The sequence below is a fragment of the Micropterus salmoides genome, unplaced genomic scaffold (genome assembly GCF_014851395.1).
Source record: "Micropterus salmoides isolate LMB-PRFRI ecotype aquatic unplaced genomic scaffold, ASM1485139v1 Ms_hic_scaffold_16, whole genome shotgun sequence".
Lineage (NCBI taxonomy): Eukaryota > Metazoa > Chordata > Actinopteri > Centrarchiformes > Centrarchidae > Micropterus > Micropterus salmoides.
In genome coordinates this window covers 15,124,988-15,147,492 of record NW_024040707.1, presented here as the reverse complement: position 1 = coordinate 15,147,492, position 22,505 = coordinate 15,124,988, and the positions used below count along the sequence as shown (strand labels likewise).

Below are 22,505 nucleotides of genomic sequence, written 5' to 3'. Positions count from 1 at the left end.
GTCGTAACAAAATGACTGGCTATACCTGCCTACCTACCTACCTACCTGTGCACACTCTGCCCGCACATCAAAATGTGTTTTGGGGGATTGACTTTGGAGGGAGGACTGAAGGGAGGGGCTGGGATTATTTCAGTTGGTTACTTTCTGTCTCTTGCAAGTTTCTCCAATGTTGCTTCCCCCAGCTTTAAGGATTTAGTATATAAAATGTGGAATAGTTAAAAGTACCTTTTTTTTAAACAGTCCATTTAGGTAAGCCTAGCTTAGCATAAAGACTGGAAACAGGGGGAAGAGCTATCCTTTCCAAAGGTATAAGAAATTACACCTACAGCACCTCTAAAGCTCACTAATTAACACGTCATCATAAGCTAAGGTAATTACCTGCTGGCTCGGGTGGTGTCAATTTTCTTGTAACGCTTGGGAAAGATAGAAAGGTACTGAGAATATTTCCCAAAATGTTGAACCATTTGAGGGAAAGGAAAGGTACCATAAGTAATTACAGACAGAGGTAAGAAAAAGACGAGAAATTAATGAAAGACCTGTGTGTGTTGAGAGCAAAGGATTAAGAGGGAAATGTGAGTAGAAAGGTTCCCTTTGGGTTTTCGGCCTGGACAAGAAGCTCCTGCTGGGACTTTATGTGTACATATGTGTGTATTATCTGCATGTGTGCATAAGAGCTACAAAGGGCTTTGATTCTCTTCCCTGTTTCATCCAAAACTGCCCGCTTTGTACCAGCTGCTATCTGCTATGTTACCTGACAGTGCAGCCTCAGGAAACCGTGTATGTGTGTGTGTGTGTGTGTGTGTGTGTGTGTGTGTGTGTGTGTGTGTGTGTGTGTGAGTGAGCAAGAGTGTGAGTGTGGAGGAGGGGTAATTGGCATGTCCATCTGACTGAAAGGCCTGAGCGAAGTGGCAGTGCAGGAGTGGAGCTGATAACATGGCAATTAAGCTGAGAGAGACAGACCCCCAATCAGCACAGCACGCCGCAGAGACCCACAGAGACAGGTAGGACTGCAGGGAGTGGATACAGAGAAAGGGAGAATGGGTGAGTGCCCCCAGGTGTGAGCTAACTTGTCTCGCAGTTAGACTGAAAACAAGGAAGCTCCTGAAGAGCTTGTACCAAACATGCTTGACTATATTGTGCACACATACTATTCACTCTCCCTCCACCTGCCACAGCTACAGAGGAAATCTTGGTCTTGCCTCATCTTTTACAACTGCACACTTTAAAAGGAAGTAGAGTGCTGGCAAAGTTTCAGGTGTACATCTTCTGTTGCTTGTTGAAATAAGGCGTAGAGGAAATAGAGCAGAGTTATTTTATGTCTCTGTTTGATAGTTTTTTGCCAGTGGCGGTGCTGCAATTCTCCACTAGCCTGTCTCAGTAGTGTTACCTAAGCCTCTCTGTGTGGCCCCCCGCCACAACCTTTGCATCTTCTACCCACCTTTCTTTGTTTCTTTCTCTCCTTTCCCTCCCCTCCGGGCATGATAAGAGGCAGCCTCCTGCATCACATCACACTGGAGCACAACAAACTTTCAAAACTTCAAAGCCCTGAGTTACATTTTGATTGGATGACAGAAGAAGTAGCACCACCACTAACTCCACCACCACCAACACAGCCGCCGAGTTGCTGTTTGTAATCATTCATGTTGCTTATGAATCTACACACTAACTCACTGTCTGCAGATTTTGTTCTATCCCAGCCTATCTCAGATTCAAATTCATTGGAACGTTTCCCTCCTCTCTCCCCTGTGCTCTGTTCTCGCTCTCTCTGTTTACCTCTCAGCTTCTGTGGAGCATTAACTTTTATCTTTTTTTCCCCACCAGCTCACCGCCCATTCAATAAGCCTATTTCCTCCTCTTTTTCATTGCTCCTTATTTTCTTTTATCCCCTCATACTGGTCTCTTTGCGTGGGTGCAAGGATGGAGTAGAGGAGATTATCAACTAACTCTCACAATGGCCATTTATTCAGTTCATTGTCTGCAAACCCCTCGGTGCTCAATAACCTTTGTGTTTGTTTGTGCAAGTGTGTGTGTGTGCACATGTACATTTTGTGCTATTGACTGGTTGTTATTTTTGCCACGCTGCAATGCTCAGACATTTCTTCTCTAATATGTCACAGAGGTCTATGAGCACTGACATACATGTGCAAACAAAGTAGGGTACTTGTGTGATGGTCACAGCTTAAGGACACTCAATACAGTATTGAGTGCTGGACCCCTCCACATCCCATTCTCTCACCAAGCCACAGCGTGAGAGCAACTGCATCGATTTACAGAACACGTGACAATCACAGCAAACCGTAGTCCATTCTCATTACAGCAGTGAATGCAAAGTTGTACACAGACTCCGCTCGGTTCAGATGGCGGTGATCTCTTTTTGAGCAAATGTAAAGCATTATAATGTGAGAGTATAAAAGGCTGATTTCTCTATGATCAGCAGACAGAGTGTGGTGGATCCCTGCCGGACGGCCTTGCAGGCTATCACTGAAGGTATTTGTGTTTTAAACTCAAAGAACTAGCATGCCAAGTTTTGCCTGTGTAAACGGCTTCTTTAATTCCTGTTTAGAAAAAGCAAAAGATAATGGCAACACCTGTCTGATTGCTTGAATCACTTTCGAGTTCATTAGCAGACCATCTGGCTTGTAGCTCTTTGTTCCAAATGATCAGCTTAAATTGCACTTGAAATCAAAAGATTATATTTTGATATTGAAATGCATGCAGACGTTGTCTTTGTTGTAGCTTGCTAAATTACTTATTTCCTGCTGTTAATTCAGCATATGCCTTTATCAAGGTCGTGGTGCTAAGTTAAGATGGAAATAGAGTATTTCAGAGCTTTAATATTTTTGTACCCAAACATCCGATAATCCACTCAGGCAGAACATTTTGCCACTCAGGGGAACAGCTGTAAACAAAAACTAAATATTTAAAAAGCCAATCTTGTCTAAGCTGAGAAGTTATGTGCCTCTGTTCATTTCCATGTCCCATCATTTTGTATTCTTTCCAGTAGAATACAGAGGAGGACGGCCGTGACAGACAAACTGTGAAGGCATTTTAGATCACAGTATGTACTGAGATTTCAAAGCTGAGGAATAATGGGATATTCTTATGTGACAGCTGAAATGACTGTAATTCAACATACACAGACCAACATAATGCATTCTCTCACTTTTACTGTGTTGGAACATCTGAAGTGATCTTGAAGTGAATCTGCACATCAGACCAGACACAATTTAGCCTAATCTTTTATAATGCTTGTTTGTGGATACTACTGCCATGTGAATTTAAAACTACTTAAACATGCATAAAGTTATGCTCTGCCTGCCTGACCTTTTAATGTAATTTTCCCTATTTCGTGCCGTATCCCATCTGCTGCCTCAATCCAAGTTCTAACCAGGATCATTTGGATAGAATCGTCAAAGGTTATCATGTTGTGTGAATGATAACAATGTAGTAGCTGTTTGTTCACAGGTTGATCATTTGTTTGGTTGGTTTATTACCACACCAGTTAGGTTGGTTGTGCTGACATAAAGTTACATGAATATGACTCATGTGGTGCTAACCTGAATCATTTGTTCACTTCACAATCGCCTTCATGCTACATACTCCTTGGTACCAATATAGGGTTTAGCAGTACTTGTGTAAAAATGTGAAGAGAGTTGTAGGGTTGTTTGTTCATATTGCCAAGTCACTGTCATTTGGAGTCAGGGGTCGTATTACAGAAACTTCCTAACCAGGAGATCCTATCCTAACTGCTTGTTAACCATGGTAATAAGGGTTAGGAACTGATTTAGGAAAAAGGCCATTACAAATTAACAGTTCCTAAGTCAATAATCCTTTCCTAACTTTAGATAAGAAAAGTGTATTACAGAAGCATCCTAACTTTGTAAAATCTTTAATAAACTCTCCTAACTTTAGGATAACTGTTAAACTGTCCTAAGTAACAGACATAAAAGTTGATAACCGATGTTGGATTGAGTATTTAGGATTTCCTAACCTGAGATAAGATAGGATGTAGATGTAGATAAGATACGATTCCTAAAGTTAGTTAGGATTTGCTTCTGTAATACCAAATTGAGAAAAATCCTACCTTAGACTCTTCCTATCTTAACTTAAGACTTAAGATAGGAACTTTCTGTAATACAGCCCCAGGTCTCTATGTTTTGCTCTTTTAGCTCTCTTTTGCTCACATCTGGCTCTTTAGCTGCTAATTGCTCCACTATGTTCACCAGCTATAGTCTCGAACCTTGTCTGTCTGCCATCTGGTGCAGAGCAGGCAGTGTACAGTGTCACAGTCTATCTCTCCGTCCCTCTTCTCCAGCCACATTCCCTATCCTAGGCTCCTTCACTGCCATTTTCCATCCATCCACCAGATACCATCAGACTTTCCCTACTTTCCCCATCACCTGACTGCCCCACCCTATACTACAGTTCCCACTTCCCTTATCTGCTCTGCAGTTGCCTGGCCTTACCTGGCCACCTCCTCACCTGCATCCCATTCCCTTATCAGCCACTCAGTTCATATACCAGCCTCTTTTGCCCAGTCGGTTGCCTGATCATTGTAGTTTCTATGATGTTACCACACGGCAAAGTTGTCAAACATCAACCTTAACCCTGGAACCTGTACCTGTACCTACCCACCCGTACGTTTCTGTATGTTCACTTTGGTCAATAAATCACTGAATTCTTCTGCCTTCGTGTACTGTCTGTTTGGGTTCTCCTCCCAGTGTTGCTGTTGTTAACCAGCCGTGAAATGCAGTATGTTTTTAGAGCTATTTTGCAGAAAACAGCAGCCTGCTGTGGATGAAAACGACATAATGAGAGTGGTGAGAGTGAAGCAAAACAGGAAAGTGTCAGTCGGACAGCTAACGAGCTGAAATTTGCTGTAAAGCTCTGTAGGTTCATCATTATAAGCGAATTTCAGTATGTTAACATGCATGTCCCAGTTTTGAGTCTTGTACTAGTTTCATACATATAACATGACAAATTGGGTTATTCCTGTACACACAAACAAAACGTTATCAAGGACTCTGATCATCTGAGTTCAGTTGTGTCTTTGAATGTTCAGTCACTCATTGAACACATCATGAACACGGTTTGGATTCTGGCTGCCTGAACTGCAAACCTGCAGCCTTTGATCAGCACCACGGACAGCAGCCAAAGTGCTAAACGCAAAATCTTACAGCCTGCCCCCAACTGAAACCTGCTGTCTCCCACTATCAAACAACCAAAATAGCTTTAGACAGTCTACAGTAAAAAATCAACACAAACTAGCTGACACAGTATGTCAATAACCACAGAACAAATAGCAATTAAGAAAAGCACAGCAAATCATTATGCCAACACAGTACAAGTGAATGGATGACAGCGTCTGATTGAGATCCAAGTGGCAATTGTCACTGTCCCTTGTGGGCCCTTGTAATCAGCTGGGCCCTGGTGCATTGTACTTACGCGACTGGCTTCTACCAGTTTTCTTCATCTGTAATGGAAAGTGAAAGTAAAAATACAATTTATGTATTAACAAGGTCAGATTTCTTCTATTTTCTTCTATTTTATTTCAGCATGTAGCCATCATTACATCATTCGTACTTTAGACTACGAAGTATTTTAAGTTGGCAATGTATCTACGCTCATGGACGAGAAACTTGAACAACCTGGACAAGGTGTTTACAGTATTCTGGTTTTTATTTCAGCTATACCAATTTCCTTGGTATCCAACACATAACTCAATACTCAACAAACGAGTGGTTCTTAAAGTGGCCTCTGTGGACCCCAGGGGTAATTCCAGGGGGTTCCCAGGAAAAGGGGGACCCCCGAATTGCCTCTGGTGGCTGTTCTGCCAGTGTATGGATGTGTGTGGATGTTAGTTTCTAGTTTTGTTCTGTATGAATGGAGAATGCAGATGTAGTGTAAAAGCACTTTGAGTTGTCGAAAAGACTAGAAAGGTGCTATACAAATACGAAGCATTTTTTCCATGGCTTTCATACACTTCTATAATAAAACATCAACGTTTAATTTATGTCACTTTAGGGCGCCCTGACATCAAAACCACTGCACTAGATAACCAGGGTACTAGTGCACATGTAATGTGATCTTGTCAGTCCCCCAGCTTGATCAACCCTGATCACACCTCACATCCTATTACTCGACCTCATCTCTTACGTCTTTCTCCATCTTCACTCACACTCCTCCTCCTCGCTTCCCCTTCTGACATTGCTCTAAATTATCGATTGTCAGTGAGATCTAATCTGTCCTCCCCCTGTCATCATACGAGGGCTTGGCTGTGAAGGGGACAAAACAACAGACAATCACACAATCTCATCTGCTCATCATTTCACTCGCTCTTTTCCCTCCACTTCCTGATGCAATTAATATTAATGTTCTGCTTGAAGCTTAATTTCCCATCTATTCTCTCCTCTGTGACTTGTCATTGGCCATTTTTCTGTCTTTCTGTTCCCACATTTACCATGGGTTTCTTTCCTTCATCCTCTTAAGAGGGCACGGCCATGTCAGACCCTTATATTCCATCTTGTCTCCTGTGTCATTCTTCCTTTTCCTCCTCCTGTGTGAAACATGTAGTGAGTTCCTTTGAGCGGGAATAGATATGACAGCCAGAGGCCTCGAGCAGAGTTAGGTGGACTGTGTTTGTGTGCGTGCCTGTCTTGTGTGTTTTAGCTAAAGTGATCTGTAATTGTATGTTCTCTGGCACAGTGATGGATAATCAATAGTTCTGTCTGTCTCTGTGGATGTGTGGTGAGGGCCAGAGTGGAGAGTTAGAAAATAAAAGTCATCCTGTCCGCAGTCCTGGACCTTCCTTTTTTTCTTCTTTACACCACTGCCTAAAGAGAGGAAGCCAAGGTCGGCCTGGCATTTCTTATACCAGCTGTTGTTGTTCTCTGCTCTGTGTTCTCAGGGTGCAGATAGACTACAGTGACTAGCAGAATCATAAGAGAAATGTCAGCTCCGCCTGTGTTACGCTGTGCATTATGAGCCATAATTGCCCTGCATTTTAAATCCCAAAATTCAGCCGCCATCCACATGGCCACATATACAGACACTCTGCAGCTTTATTCTGATCCACTGGCCTAACAGCAGACAGAGATTATTCAGATGTGTGGATGTGTGAGTCCTCATGCTGGCATTGTGAGTCACATTCACGTATGCATGAGCATGCCGGCATTCGCAAACACACACATGCCGATTTTTTTGGCATTTCCCTTGTTTATGTCCTGATGAGAGTTGGTTTGTTGTTATCTTCAATCAGTCTGCGTTGTGGATGTCCATTGTTAACTCCCATTTCCTCTTCTGCATGTTCCCATGACACTGATAGTTTTTGAGAGGTGAACCTCAGCCGCAGCCTCTGTGACAGTGTCTCATGTCAGAGTGGGTAATAGACTGCAATGCATTATGGGAAAAGCCCCTGGGGTCCTGGGTTTTATATTTATTTTTAAAGCTGCAGCCAGATTCTCCCCACTCCACCCCTGTGCTCTTTCAAAATGGAGTAATTTCATGGCTCATTCCTGGGGTTAAGACCGGGGATGGTGGAGTGGAAGAGTTGTAAACAGCCCCTTGCTTTACCACCAACATACTATAGGACCAACAAATCTGGATCAGTGGTAGATGCACTAGACAGAGTGGGATTTGGCAGCATTGGTCTGTTCAATGCTATATTTAGGACTACAGGTTTAATGTGTCACACAGGCATAAAATCAATGCATGAAGTTTCACCCCTTGCAAATTATAGAGGAATGAGGTTGCCTGTGATTTTTTTTCTCTCCTCTTTCATATAAAACTTGGACTGTAAATAGAAATATGTATCTTTTGAGTTGAAAAGTTGAAGTTGAAGCCAATATCACACACTGCTGAAGTGCACCATGGCACCCTCTCGGGACGGCTGAAATAAAGTGGATTAGCCAGACCACTTGCCTCATCCTTCATTGTTTGCCTCATCCTTCATGCGAGAGGACACACACACACATGCGCCCTGAAGTTGATGCCAAGGTTAAGCAAAAATCAAACTTCTCCAAAAAGCCTACACAGCAAAATTGTCCACACGGACTAATTTAGATGCTCGCTTTTGGAGTCAAATGAGTTATGTCCAGTGATGGCATGTTAATCTACTGTGGGATTTAGCTTGGAACGACCTTCCAGGATGCCGTACCCAACAGCTTAATTACCTTTTCAAAAGGGAATACCTCCGAGATTTAGCAGCCACTCTGCACAGCAGATATGCTGCTCAGTGAAGAGGAGGTGATATGAGGTTACACTTCACTGGGCTGAGTCATTTTGACCTACCTACCCTCTGCACACACACTGACGCACACACAAACACCTGTCTGACACTTTGCCCTTGATTTTTGCACCTCTACCACCAGCAGTTCTCTCTCTTTCATTCTTTTCTCTGCATGTGAGGCTGAAGTTACAGATTCCCAAGCTTAAAAAATGCTACTACAACGTATCTTCTCATTTCCTTTTTATTTGCTGACTGTAACGCAGAAACACATATCATGCTTTTCACTTTTCATCCTGCCTCCTTCCATCCACCCTTCATCATTCCTCATCTCCTCCCCCTCCACCCCCCCTCAACTGGAGGTGATAAAAGTCACCGGAAAGGGCGGCGAGAGATAATACACCAGTTAGTGACAAATAGGACGGCGGAGAATTGGTGGTTGTCTAGGCTGATCAAATGCATGTTGAGACAGACAAGAAGAGGTGACAGATAACTCTTCCTGCTGAGTGGTAAAGATGGTAATCACTCCAGAACGCAAAGATCCATTTAAAGACACTGAGCATTAACACAGCTAGATACCCAGCTAAATCCTCTCACTCAGTCTCGTTTAGAATATAATGCATTTTTTTAAGCTCTGTGACTCCCTGCAACCAGTAGAGGCATACTTTCCAATGTCATTTTAAAAGAGACCTCAGTTGGACGATATGGATATTTAATCGCTTTTGGCTGACTCTAAATTCTCAGCCATATCCTGTGCCAGGAGGTTAAGCCGACCGAGTCCATTGAAGCTTTCAAAATGAGCACTTTGTCTTTGTTTTATGACTGCTAGAGGTGGCAAGGTCTGGCGACGTGGCAGAGATTGAGATTTCAGTGGAACTGGGAAGTCGTGATGCTGCATTTGTTCATCGACATAGTGCCGTTGATAAAGTGTAGGGTGGTCTCTGTCTAATGATTAGAAAGGGCTGTCTTTCACAGCTTGTGAAATGAAGTTGTTTGGTGGTCTATTAACGTGGTTCCCCGAGCTCTTTTACCTTGCTACAGTTTGATCAGTTTACTGCCAGTGTGCACTGATCTAGTGCTAATTTACAGCACCGGACTTTCTTGTCTGCCTTACTCTTGCTGTTGCGCTTTCTCTTGTCTCTTTCTGTGAGATTGGCAGGTCTTTAGGGTTGCAAGGCGCTTAGCTTCCCACGTTCCTTCCTCCTGTCTCCTCCCCCTCAGTCTGACTGGCAGTAATTACACTGGGGCTGGGCCTGGTTTGTCTCGACAACCCCAAAGACCTGACAACCAGACAGAGATAGAGAAACGCTAAGAGAGAGAGAGAGAGCGGGGGGAGAAAGACAAGCAAGCGAGAACAAGAAAAATACTGCTGCATACGAAGAAGATACAAAAGTAGTAACATATAGAAATGGGGGAAAGAGGTATATGAAGGGAGAGAGGCAGAAAAGGTTATACATCAGTGATTCCTGACAGGCATTTCCTTCTTTTCATCACCAATCTCTGTTTTATTCTTCCATCATGGCTGTGGGAACCTTATATTCATCAATGCTCACTTGAACAAACTCCTGGGTTGTGAAAAAGTGTCCCACCCACCCCCCATCCCACTCATCTACTGCAACAAGACGCATGATGGTGTCATTGGTCCTTTGTCCAATTCTAAAGTACAAATGAACCAGGAAGGCTTTTTTCCCTTGTTGGTGGAAGGAATGGCAGGTTTTACTTTTTGTTGTTTTGTTTTTTGACAGCATACATTTTAGTTGTATGTTCACGCCTATTCCTTTTTGAGTTAAAGGTATGGGAAGATGGGGCATGACTACAGGGCCAAATATCACATAAAGAAAGCAGCATAAATTAAAGGGACAAATGGATGAACCAGTTGGAAAGACCTTATACAACTTTACATACCCAGTTCAAATAAATCCAATCTTTTTTTTTTATCTGGTCCCCATTCAGGGGGGAGGAAAAGAAATTCAGAAGTAATTGGAAGGAAATGAAATAAGGCTTTTCTCAAAGACATAGTTCTGTTGTAAAGAGTCTTTTTTTCATATTTAAAAGTAATGAATGCAACATTTATTACGCCTTATTCTACTTATTATGCCTTGTTCTACTTTTAGCTCTATCATCAGTAATTCTGTCTCTCTCTCTCAATGACTGCGTCTACATGCACGCACAAAAGCGGGGATTTGAAGGAGAAATCCAGTTAACGTAGGAAATTGGAGAACACTTTACATGCACTGCAACCCTGCATCTACTTGCAGCTTGTTAGTAATGATTTCCCCTCTAGCATATTTCTGAACCCTTTGAGTGCAACTACAATTTATTTATTCTAGGTTCAGTTATGGTTGGACTTAAGATTTAATTATTTTTGCTTCAACGATGTAGTATGAGTAATGTGAGTAATGATCTTTTCTTTCATCCCTCCTCAGCAACAGTGTTACTTTCTGTGCCTAGAGTCACATGTAAAAGCCTGGTTAAGTGCATTGGTGATACACCAAATATCAGGTTTCTCTGGCCCAAATCTAGCTCTGTGTTAACCAGATTTCTCCTAAACCCCTGAGGTGGTTTCTTGTTTACATGGCATTTTATTAACGGGTTACTGCAGAAACCTGACAATAACCAGGTTAATTAAATGTCTCTCTGTTTTTCTTTCTTTCATGCATTCCCTTGCTCGACTTCCACTGTCTCCTTTCTGTTGTGTCTGGCAGATATGCAGTCAAATCCTCTTGTATCATTCACATTACCATTAAATTAGTGTCCAGGTAAGGGGAGCAATGGAAGAATTTGTCCACTGCAGAATAAACTTCAACTTGAACTGCAGAAGACGCCCTGTGGCTCTTACAGAACTGTTCTCTGACCCTGAATTGACAACTTGTCTGCTTGGCTGTCTCACAGCTAACACTTAGTCCTGGGAGGAAAAGGACAGAAGGATAGACAGAGAGAGAAGAAAAAAAATCAAATATTCATGATGAAGGATTTAAATAATCATGGACTAATCTAGCAAGAGAGACACAATTCCAAAAATCATGCTCTGCTTCTGTGTATAATGCACTCACCACCATGCACCACCATCACCAATACAGCCATCTGTTTGTAGCTGTATGGGAGTCAGTACACAAAGCATGTAATCTGGAGTGAATGCAGCCTGTTAAGCTCTTAGAGGATTATCAATTATTTATTTGTTTTTTTTTGTTCCTGATACTCAGACAATGTGTGTGCAAACTCCTTGAACAAAGACAATACTAAGTGAGTGCTTATCACTGTTCCTTCTTCTCCCCCCTGCTTGTCTCTTTCTGTTTCTCTCACCTCTTCTTCTTCTTTTCTCTCCTCTCAGCGGCGTCCAGCTTCAGTTTTTGCCGTGCCTCCCTGGAGCACACGGTGTCTGCTGAGGAGCTGAGCTACCAGCTGCCGCGTCGCGCCGGAGGCAGCAACCTAACCTGGCATGACGGCCGCGGCCAGAAGACAGCGCACACACGCACCGTCAAACTACTGCAGCAGCCCGGCACAGAGGGCATTCAGGTATAAAGATGTCCACACAAACTGACCTGAGGCAGTGTGGAGGAGTGTTTTCACTTTATGTGAAATGTGTTGTTGCTTACAAAAACACATTTCCAGATCGCTAAAATACATCATTCAGGCAATGAGGGACAGCTCAAAATTGGGACCATTGCAAACATGTCAAAGAAAGGCTTCACAGGCCCAAGCTGTAGCCTACTTGGTTTCACTAGTGAAGCAATCTGCTGTGAGGCTGCAGGTTGTGCATAATCTGTCACTGATTTCAGATTTTTCAAAAGGAATAAATTCCAGCCACTGGGCAATCACAGCAACAGAAAGGAAAACATAGGCTACCTAATTTTTCACTCCAATCACATTTTACAGTAGCTTGGGATCAGTTCAGCGAATTGCACATTCAGTTTATTTTATTTCCTTTATTTCTTCACATTATGATATCACATTATGATATAACAAAGCCTACCAGGCAATATAAATGTAGACCATCTCTGGCTCATTATTTCAGGTTACAACATAAATTATTTTATGTTGCAACATAAGTTATAATGAATATTACGGTTCACTTGAACGGTTGATATGATGTGACTGATATATGATTTTGTACTAAATTGCACAGCCACAGTGGTAAGTGAAATATTTTGATGAAGCAGTTGAATTTTTTTTAAAGTAGCTTAGTTAAGAAAACATTATTTCCCTTGAGGGGGAGCTTTGTCGAAATTTAATATCGTCCTGTATGAATTAACTGGTAGTTCATAAAGGCTTTGGATTTTCAAAGCAGTCTCTTTTAACCATATGAGAGAGAGAGCGGTGTTATGAAGCTGTCCTGACTTGGGTGGGGGGAAACCCATACTGTGGCAGATAATCTGTTATCATCAGAGAGACAAGAGAGAACATTTGTGCATCAGCGTCGGTGCTGCATCTCTAGCTGTCAAATCTCAGCGGTAAAAGGAAGTCTAATTGTTTTATCTTGTACATGATTTTGGCTGATGTCACCTGAGCCTGTGGTAGATACCGCCAGAGAGAAACTGGTTATGTAACAGAGGAGTGGTAAGAGAACAAGTCCCTCATTACTGCAGAAAATAGACTCTTATTAATATACAGTTAATACCATCCGTCCTACATGTCTAAAAACATTTCATTTAGTTATGTTTTCCCCAAAGCTCAGCAACAGCTTTAATAGAACTGACTGGTGTAAACACCGGATATGAAAGTAATTTCGATGCCTACTTGGTAGGCTCAATGTCTCAGCAGCAGTGTAAGAATATAGCAGCCTGAGCATCATTTACTTCCACACATCGCTCCTGTGCAAAATTGAATCCCATCTGTGCAGCACCAGAGAGAGGCAAAACAAAGTGGAAAAAGGATCTATTTTAAGGCATTCTGCATGTGTTTGACCTAAAACAGCATATGACACAGCAGCCTCACATGAAAGAGAGCAGATAGCCCAGTAGAGGTCATTTGTTAAGTCTCCCCACTGCCGTTAGGAAAGTTTGCCACAGTGAGGCTGTAAGATGTACATATGTGCTGCAAGAGTGCTCAATAATTCATAAAAGAGTGCCCCCTCAGCTATAAAAGGCTTAATAAAAGACGAGTGGGAGGCTGTTTCCATGTGATTACACAGAAACTGGATAATTAAACCTACTCTATACCATGAGAAGTAAGGCTTATCATTTCCTTGTGGCAACAAGCCCCTTTTTACATTATTCAACAACTGAGAGAGCAGTCCAGCTCACCCTGATCCGTGTATCTATGCAGTCACAAAATCTTTCCGTCATTTTTCTGTCATTTGCGCATCTTTAATTTTAATAATATGTGTTCATGGGCAAGTGAGTGTGTGTGTGTGTGTGCGTGTGTGTGTGTGTGTGTGTATTCGGGTTGGGGATTGGTGTTTGTGTGTCCAGTTCTCACTGGAGTGATGATTAGATTATTCTCTATTACACTGGTTGTGCACACATCAGCTGTAATGAGGGAGTCAGTAAAGTGAAACACAGCTCAGCTTCTTTATACAAGGTGGAACCTGGGGAATCTTCCTTTTTTGTTTAACAAAGCTAATATAACACATTGTGCACTCCTATGCAAACTCCTGTGCACATGCACACACAAACATATTAATGCAGACCAGACAGTCAGGAGAGACAAGAAATAGTAACAGCAGGGAAGACAGAAAACTTTTTAAGTTAAGTTCTTTGTTTGTCATTATTTTGGTCCTGATGACAAGGCGCAGCTCCCGAATGGAGTCTGAGGTTTTAGGGTTTTTTTTCTTCTGTGACTAGTAATGTAGTAAATGTATGTGCTTAGTTAGAACCAGTTGTACTGGTAATAACAAAATGTGTACATGTATGCACATAAATCAGAGACAATCACACACATCACTAGAAAATTAAATCTTCTATAATTTGTAGGGATGACAGTAAGAGCATTGTCTTATACGTTGGTCCCGAGTCTTCTGTAGGTGTTTGAATGTGTTGAGATCTGGTGACTGTAAGGGCTGTAACATTTTAGTGACATAATTTCCATACTCACCAAACCATTCAGTGAGCCTTTGTGCACAGAAGCATCTGTATTTGATATGTTTCTCCATTATTTTATGCAGTTTGTTCCTTAATTTGTCCATTGTCTGAACGTACACATGTATACACCCATATAAAACCTAGATATATCAGTGCTGCCACAAGGAAGGAATGAACCCACTGGTCACGACTCCAGGAGGCACGAGTGACGAGAGTTTATTAGCTTACACTTGGTAATTCAAAGGCTGGTAACTTGGTCAGAAGGGTGATCACACACAGGAGGGAGGCAGACAGGAACCAGGTGAAAGGGTGGACCTGAAATGAAACACAATGTGAGCAAAGAAGCACCAACAAAAAGCACAAGCACAACAGACAACCGAAAACATGACTTTAAGTGCCAGAGCTGGGCATGACAAGATATATATTGGTGTTCATGCCTGCACCAGCATGGCTGTCATTACTGTAGATGGCCCCAGCATATTTCTGCAGTGCTGACCAAGTTTCGGGACACATAAGTGGACGCAGATGTATTCCCAAAGTGCGTGGACATTTTTTTTTTCTCATGCGCAATGTAATATTCAACATTTAGCACTTGTTTTACTTAAAACAAGAAAGAAAAAATACCAACAAGTTAGGATAATTCCATGTAGTCCCTATACAGTGGTCACTTTCCGGATAATTTTCTTAAAACAAGACAGATCGCTGCACTAGAAGGTGAAGAAAATGACACTTAAAACAAGTTAATCTGCACTGTAAACAGGCAAAATAATGTCAACCCACACTGGCAGTCACCAATGAAAGGTTAAATGATTTGTTAAAATACAGGTTATCTCATTTGTGTTGTGAAATTGCTGCAGGCAGACCTGTATGCACACCTATCTTCTAATAGGATTTTTCCAAATAATGACTCATTGTGTAGTTGGCGCACCCTCTGTGCCATCCTTGAATTGGTTGTTTGGGTAGCCAGATGGGGTGAGGGGAGGGGCGCGGGGGTGACTCATTTTGCTGTCTGACACACAGCTTGTGGGTGAACCTTTAGATGAGACTGGGGAATAGGTGGAATAACAGAGACACAATTCAGGAAGTATCAGCAGCCACTGTGCCTTTTATTCGCATGTCAGAAGCCTGTTACGGGTAGTAAGGCCCAAATTCACTAATTTGCCATTCTGCGTGTGCGAACGAGAAAGATCGGTCTGTGATTATTTTCCCCTCCTCATTACTGAACACAGTGGCTGACCTTCTCAGCTGACACCAACACAAAGCGGTGAACTAACAGAAAGAAAATGTAAAAATATACTACACAAAACAATAACTTTGACCACTCCTTGTAAGAAAATAAAGATAAACCCTGGATTTTTAGGGTGGTCGTTTCCAGTTGAGCTCATTATTTTAGCCACCAACTGGATTAATATATGGATGAATTCACCATTAGATACTGTTGTTGTTATGGACCTGTTCATCTGCGTTGGTGATGCAAATTGAACAATGCAGAGTGAGTCACACTTATCTTTTCTGTTGTTAGCAGTGTTTGTCTGGCTGTCCGTCTGGCTGTCGGTCAGTCCATCACTTTTGGACCGACCTTCCTGGTCTCCAGAGGTTGAATCATAATGACTATGATGATCCCTGACTTTTGGAGAGGCTGTCACTGATTTCAATAGAACCCATGATACTGTGCTCACCAGAAAAATAACAGTGTGGGTGGTTTGTTAAAAACCTTAAAACAACTTTTTTTTTTCTGACGAAAATAATGTCACGTAAATAATGATTGCCCTCCCTCAGAAGGAAAGTCGGGAAATAGCGTTATGTTTTTATACCACCACAAAACCTAACTTAAAAAGAAGGGAGGTTGCAACAGGCAGCCCTGTTTTTTTGTTGGTTTCCTGTAAAACTAAAGTATTTTTATATGCTTAAACCTAACCAAACTTTTACCCTAAAGAAGGCAGATTAGAAAATCTTCATATGATTTCTTATGAGGTCAATGATGCCTGTGGTTGTGATGATGCAGTAGTGAACAGAGTTTTGAAAGACAGAGACATGGAGAGATAAATAAGAGTGCTGCTGAGCAGTGAGGCAGAAATGCTTAGCCTATATTGTCCTTGTACTGCCACTTAGTGATGTGTTGCTCTGTCCAAGACACATGTTTGACTCGTGCTAAATAGAGAGCTTTGTGAAAATCCCATCTGGCCCTTTGTCCTCCCACTGAGAGCCCACTCACATTCGCATGAGTGCAAGACATTTACAAACTCCGAGTCCTGAGGACAACCAAAGGCAGAGTTGTGCGAAGCTAACGGCGGCTGACAGTTCACACACCCGCACACGCTCTCTTCCATGGGAACAGTCAAGTAAGCTCACACGTAAACACTTTCAGAATCACAATGACACACTCAAACACACATATGCGCCAGGCTAAACTGAGGAGTGGGAGACACAAGGGTGCTAAATGATGCAACAGAAACTGCCAGGGACTAGGGGGAGGATTCAGTGTTACTGAGAGGAGAAGAATGAAGAATAAGATGAAATTAGAAGTGAGGTGAGAGGTGCGAAAGGAGATATGAAGGATCATGTGTCAGGATCTGTCAGGGTCTTTTTTGGAAAGACAGATTGAAGATTTGATTCCACAATGACAGCAGAGCAAGGGGTAGATCGGTACAGTCGATGGGAAAGAAAGAGTTGTTAGGTTTGACAGCAAAGCATACAGAAAAGATAGAGGAGTGTTTAGTATCCTGTGGATGAAATGAAAAGTGAGAGAAAGAAAACATGTAGAGCAGAGAGGGAAAGGCGGGTGTAAGCTACTGTACACATTGTGCAGGTTATAAAAAATACACTGCTCAAAAAAATATGGGTACACTTAGTCATCACAGTATAACATCGTGTCAGTTAAACTTCAGGGATATCAATCTGTCCAGTTAGAAAGCATAAGCGATTATGAATCATTGTCAACTGTTCTGGTGCAAATGAAAGCGATAACATGTGCACTGGAGAGGCAGCAGCAAGATAACCCACAAAAAATTTTGCAGGCAGTGGCTACAGACAATTGCTCTCTTTAATCCAGTCTGACTGATTGTTCTCTTGTTTTGCTAGCATCTTTGTCCCTACTGGTAGCACGAGGCAGTACCTGCAGCCCATTCCGGTTGCACATGTAGTCCAGCTCCTCTAGGATGGTACATCCATACATGCTGTGGCAAGAAGGTTTTCTGTTTCTCTCAGGGAAGTCTCAAGAGCATGCAGATACCAGGAGACAGGCCAATACACAAAGAGAGCTGTACAGGGCTGTTGAAGGGCAATAATCTGCTCCCTCCACCCCTAACCTTCCCTAATCTGCTGCTTTGTGCAAGAAGGAACAGGAGGAGCACTGCCAGAGCCCTACAAACTGACCTCCAGTTGGGCCTTCATACCTGGGTGGCATGTTGGCCCGATGTCCTTTAGTGGTATCTGTGCTCTCAGCCCAGCACTGTGCAGCTTGACTGGCATTTGCCAGAGAACACCAGAATTGGCAGGTCTGCCATTGGCGCCTTGTTCTCTTCAAAGAGGAGAACAGGTTCTCTCTGAGCCCACATGACAGACGTGAAAAAGTCTGGGGACACCATGGTTAACTTTATGTTGCCTGCAACATTATCCAGCATGACCGGTTTGGTGGTGGGTCAGTGATGGTCTGGGGCCATTGTCAGACTTTTTGCTGGTGCAGTGGGCCCTGGGTTCCCCCTGTTGCAGGACAATGCCCAGCTTCATATGGCCAGAGTGTATAGGCAGTTCCTAGATGATAACAGCATTGATACCATTGTCTGGCCCTTGTTCTCCAGACCTGAATCCAATTGAGAACCTATGCCATTATTTATCGGTGCATCTGACACTAATGGCCTGTTCCAGGGAGACTATCCCCCAGGACACCATCCGCCGTCTAATCAGAAGCATGCCCAGACCTTGCCGTGAGTGCATACAGGCAGGTGGAGGCCATACACATTACTAAGAAATTATAAGTTGCCGTGATTAAAGTCAGGCGAGTTGAATTAACGATTTAATTCTGTAATTTTGGTTTCCATTGACCGTTGTTATGTCATTTTGTTCTCAACAAATTATACAATGTACATTAAAGCTTTGGAACTTTTTTTGGCCATCAAGATCTCATGTGTGATTTCAGTGTTCCCTTAATTTTTGTGAGCAGCGTGGATTCACCCACTCAAATACACACCCACACACATTCAGATTTGTACTGCTAATTGGCGTTACATCATTGATCAATGTCAGGCAGGGTGTGGATGTGCAGAGACAGAGGCAGGCATCGGAAGAGAGGTGTTATCGGTCACAAAGAGTGAATTTTAAGGATTCCCCACGCTCCCCTGACTTTAGGCTAATCCCTGATTTAGCTACACTGTGAGGCAGTGCATGTACACACATTTGCAAACACACATACACAGAAACACAGGCAGTTAAATAGACAAAAAGTTGCTCAGTGCACAGAAGTGAAGGCAAAAGAAAGACTGAAGGGAGGAAACAAGAGAAAGGAGGGACAGGGAGGGAGGAGGGAGTGTGTCAGGCACGCAGAGGATAAAATTTATGAGGAGCAAGTAGAGGGGGGATAAAAGGCATGATAGAACAAAGTAAGCAGGGGAGGACAAATAAGCTGTTTGAGGAAACAAACAGAATGATCAATAGGGAAGAAAGACAGAGTATGTGGAGTAGGAAGGGAAAGAGGATGTGAGGAAGCAGGAAGACTGGTAAATAAGACAGAAACATAACTTGTCCTGTTGAATATATAGAGACACCTTAACATAGCATATTGGTTAATTATAACAGATTAGGTGTCTTTGTGTGCATTTCCATAAAGATGTCATAGTATAAATTAAAGGAATGGTCAATAAAAATTATGAGAAGATTGATACCTCATCTCATAATACATATGAAGCCACGGTCAGCCAATTAGCTTATAGCTTAGCATAAAGTGCAGGAAACAGCTAGCTTAGATGTGAAAATATTCCTCTATTATAAAGCTCAATAATTAACATATTATGTCTCGCTGCTGCTTGTTCCCTCATTTTTTGTACATATTAAATAAACAAAATATTGTATATAACAAACTAATCCAGAATACAAGCAGACCGATCACAACCAAACAGAGAACACAAACCAACACATAGCAGAGCGCCAGTTAGGAATAAATCCAAAACACAGACTCCAATAACAAACCAGCAGATAACTAAACTAAACAGATCAGACAGGCAACAATGTGACATTTCACGCATTTTTTTGCAACTTAAGGACTGAACAGGCTTACTGTCCCAGCCATTTTGGCTCTCACTACAACATCACTGCAAATCCATTACCTTCCCCCTCTTTCTGTCGCTCCTCTCTGTCCACCTTTCATTAGACTTCCGCTCCATATTCAGCTTCCACCCCCCAGTCCCCAAACCCCCACCATCCTGTAGGTAATGAATGAGGGAGCTACTCCCACTGGACAGAAGTAGGTCTCAGACAGAGTGGGGGAGGTAGTGAAGGGTGAACAGGGACGACAGAACAGGCCAGAGGAGATACAGTCTGATGGATGGCCGAAGAAGAGCGCGGGAGGAAGAAGAGAGAAGGAGGGATGATGGGGAGCTATCATTCCATTTCCCTTCTGTCTGGATTCTTGATGATGAAGGCCATTACTCACGCAAAGAGTCCCGACTCCCCCGCGCTGTCTTCTCTTTCTTTTTGTCATTCTTTGTCTGTCTTTATTCACCCTCTCTGTTTCTCATCTTTCTCTTTTCATTGTCTTTATGTAGTTCATTCAGTCGTTCATGACTTATACTGCACAGTTATATAAAAGTTAATCAATGTGAGTCATGAAATATTCAATAATTAATCATTACAACTTATATGCAAAGATTTTATCTGTCTCCCAGATTTGTTATGGGTACTTTGTTATGGATGCCTCTGTAGCACTTGATTTTATTTTTTCTGTGATGATGCAATGCCATGTAGCGTAGTCCCTATTAAAGACAAGTTATTACAGATTGTTGAGTCATCTTTTTAGGAGCATATATACACTATTTATGAGAATTTATTTTCTCATACTTACAGGTCTTATTATGAATCTGCCTGCTGAATCTATAACTGCACTATCTGTGATCTCCACTCATAAGTGCAACATACAGCCATAAGGTCCCCCTTTTGCCTCAAAAACAACCCTGACCCGTCGAGGCATGGACTCCACTAGACTTCTGAAGGTGTGCTGTGGTGTCTGGCACCAAGACGTTAGCAGCAGATGCTTTAAGTCCTTTAAATTGCGGGGTGGGGCCCCCATGGATCTGACATGTTTGTCCAGCACATCCTACAGATGCTAGATTGGATTGAGATCTGGGGAATTTGGAGGCCAAGTCAACACCTTCAACCATTTTAGCTTTGTGGCAGGACACATTATCCTGCTGAAAGACACTGTTTGTTAAACGACAAAAATAATGAGTATTGAAGAACCCTTACCATCAACACCAACACCCACAGGTCTATCCTATTACCTCGACCCGTTTAACATCTCTATCCCAAAGCAAATAATTTTTATGTACCATGGAGACATATTTTAAAGGAAAAGTATGCTTGTATACAGTAAATGTGACAATACAGCTAGCAGCCAGTTAGTAAATAAATACTGGAAACAGTAGTCTTAATGCTAAGCTAAGCGGCTGCTGGCATCATACTGCACAGACATGAGAGTGGTATCGATCTCCTCATCTAACATCTTACCAACAAAGCAAGAGAGAAAGAAAACACATTTGTAAGTATAAAAATCCAATCTCTCTTGTCTTTCTGTGAAGATTCTTACCCATCCAGGTCGTAGGATCATGACCTGACGGTGCAAATAGCAGGTCCTGTTACCAAAGACCTATTTGTCTTGTTAAATGTACCATAAATGATTGTCCAGGCTTTTGCAGCCCCCACTCCAATGTTTACTCAACTATGTCAATATGAGGATTGTTGAGATAATGGGGACTAAATCAGCAGGATTGCAGCTTCATTGCAGGCAGACGAAATGGGCATCCAAAGATGAGGGAACACTTTTATCCTCTCTTGTCCACACTCAATCATCCACAAGAGAGAGCATTTCCACACCTCTCCCAGCTCAATCACAATTAATGATGGGGGGGCGAGCAGTAAATTTGGGTTATTAAAATGGTTTCAGCGCTCCAATGAGTCGGGTTAGAAGTATGTGTGTAATTAAGAAACGAGCAAACACACCGGAGTGGAGGAATGGAGATGTTTTCAATTAAGGCCTACAAAGCAGAACATACTTTGCTGGTAGACCAGCCAGAACCTGATAGGGCTGATTGGTGCTTAGATTGACAGGAGGAGATATCATTAAAGCAGCAGGCAAAGATGTAAATAGTTAGAAACCTGTCTCTATCACATACTGAGATGTGAAGACGTTCCGGGAGCAGATCTATGTGTCATTAACAAGAACATAACGGGGAGAACATTGGATATTAAGCTACAAGAGTGTGTTCCAGTTGCATTTGTGTGTATGACATTTCAGCATACATAATCCCATTAAATGCAGTCAGTTATGGAGTGGAACGTTTGGCAGCAGTTCTGTGTTTTTCTGTTGAAAATCAGCCAAAGCCTTTGTTGTGGAGTTGGCTCAGTCAGAGCATGAATGAATGGATTAGATATGAGAGTAAGTCCCACAAGAGAGAGAGAGCTGAGGGGACAAGGAGGGGTTGTGTTTTCTGTCTATATGAACTGGTTGTGACTTTATTAAATGTCCACATTAATTCCCCGCACATGGCCGTGACACACAAAGGAAAATTTTTGATAACGTTCAGGGTCAGCAGAAGGTTTGTGAAGAAGGAAAGAGAGAAGACTTAAGTATCAGATAAATAAAGATGTTACTGTATTAATTCCATAGTAGAAAGATAAAGATGACAGAATCACACTAATGTTGACTGAAAAATTACCTCCGGAAAAAGACCAGTCAAGTAACAATACTATACAACCCACGCCGGTAGACATGATGTATGGAATGTAATTACTGTATCAAGATATGTTGTTGACAGAGCGAAGAATTGCCACATTTTACAGAATTGGATAAATGTGAGAAAATATGGTGATGCAGAGGAAATAGCAGCTTTACATTTGTCTCTCTGAATTAGAGTTAAAAGGTGAAAAACTGGGTGGCCCTTTTAATCAGAAGAACAGCATCTGTTTTCACTTATATGCCTACAAGCTTTTAAACCTAATGTTCATTTGGGTTATGTTTGTGCTCATTATGTGAATTTCATCTGTTTCACACA

The 22,505-nt window shown here is 42.2% G+C and overlaps 1 protein-coding gene across 1 annotated transcript in view; it reads left to right on the top strand.

Annotated features, from left to right (window-relative positions):
* Positions 1 to 22,505, top strand: part of samd10b (sterile alpha motif domain containing 10b) — a 53,216-nt gene that overhangs the window by 14,123 nt on the left and 16,588 nt on the right. Inside the window, exon 2 of the mRNA XM_038721548.1 lies at positions 11,556 to 11,740. Coding sequence (XP_038577476.1) covers positions 11,556 to 11,740 — 185 coding nt within the window. The remainder of the gene's footprint in view (positions 1 to 11,555; positions 11,741 to 22,505) is intronic.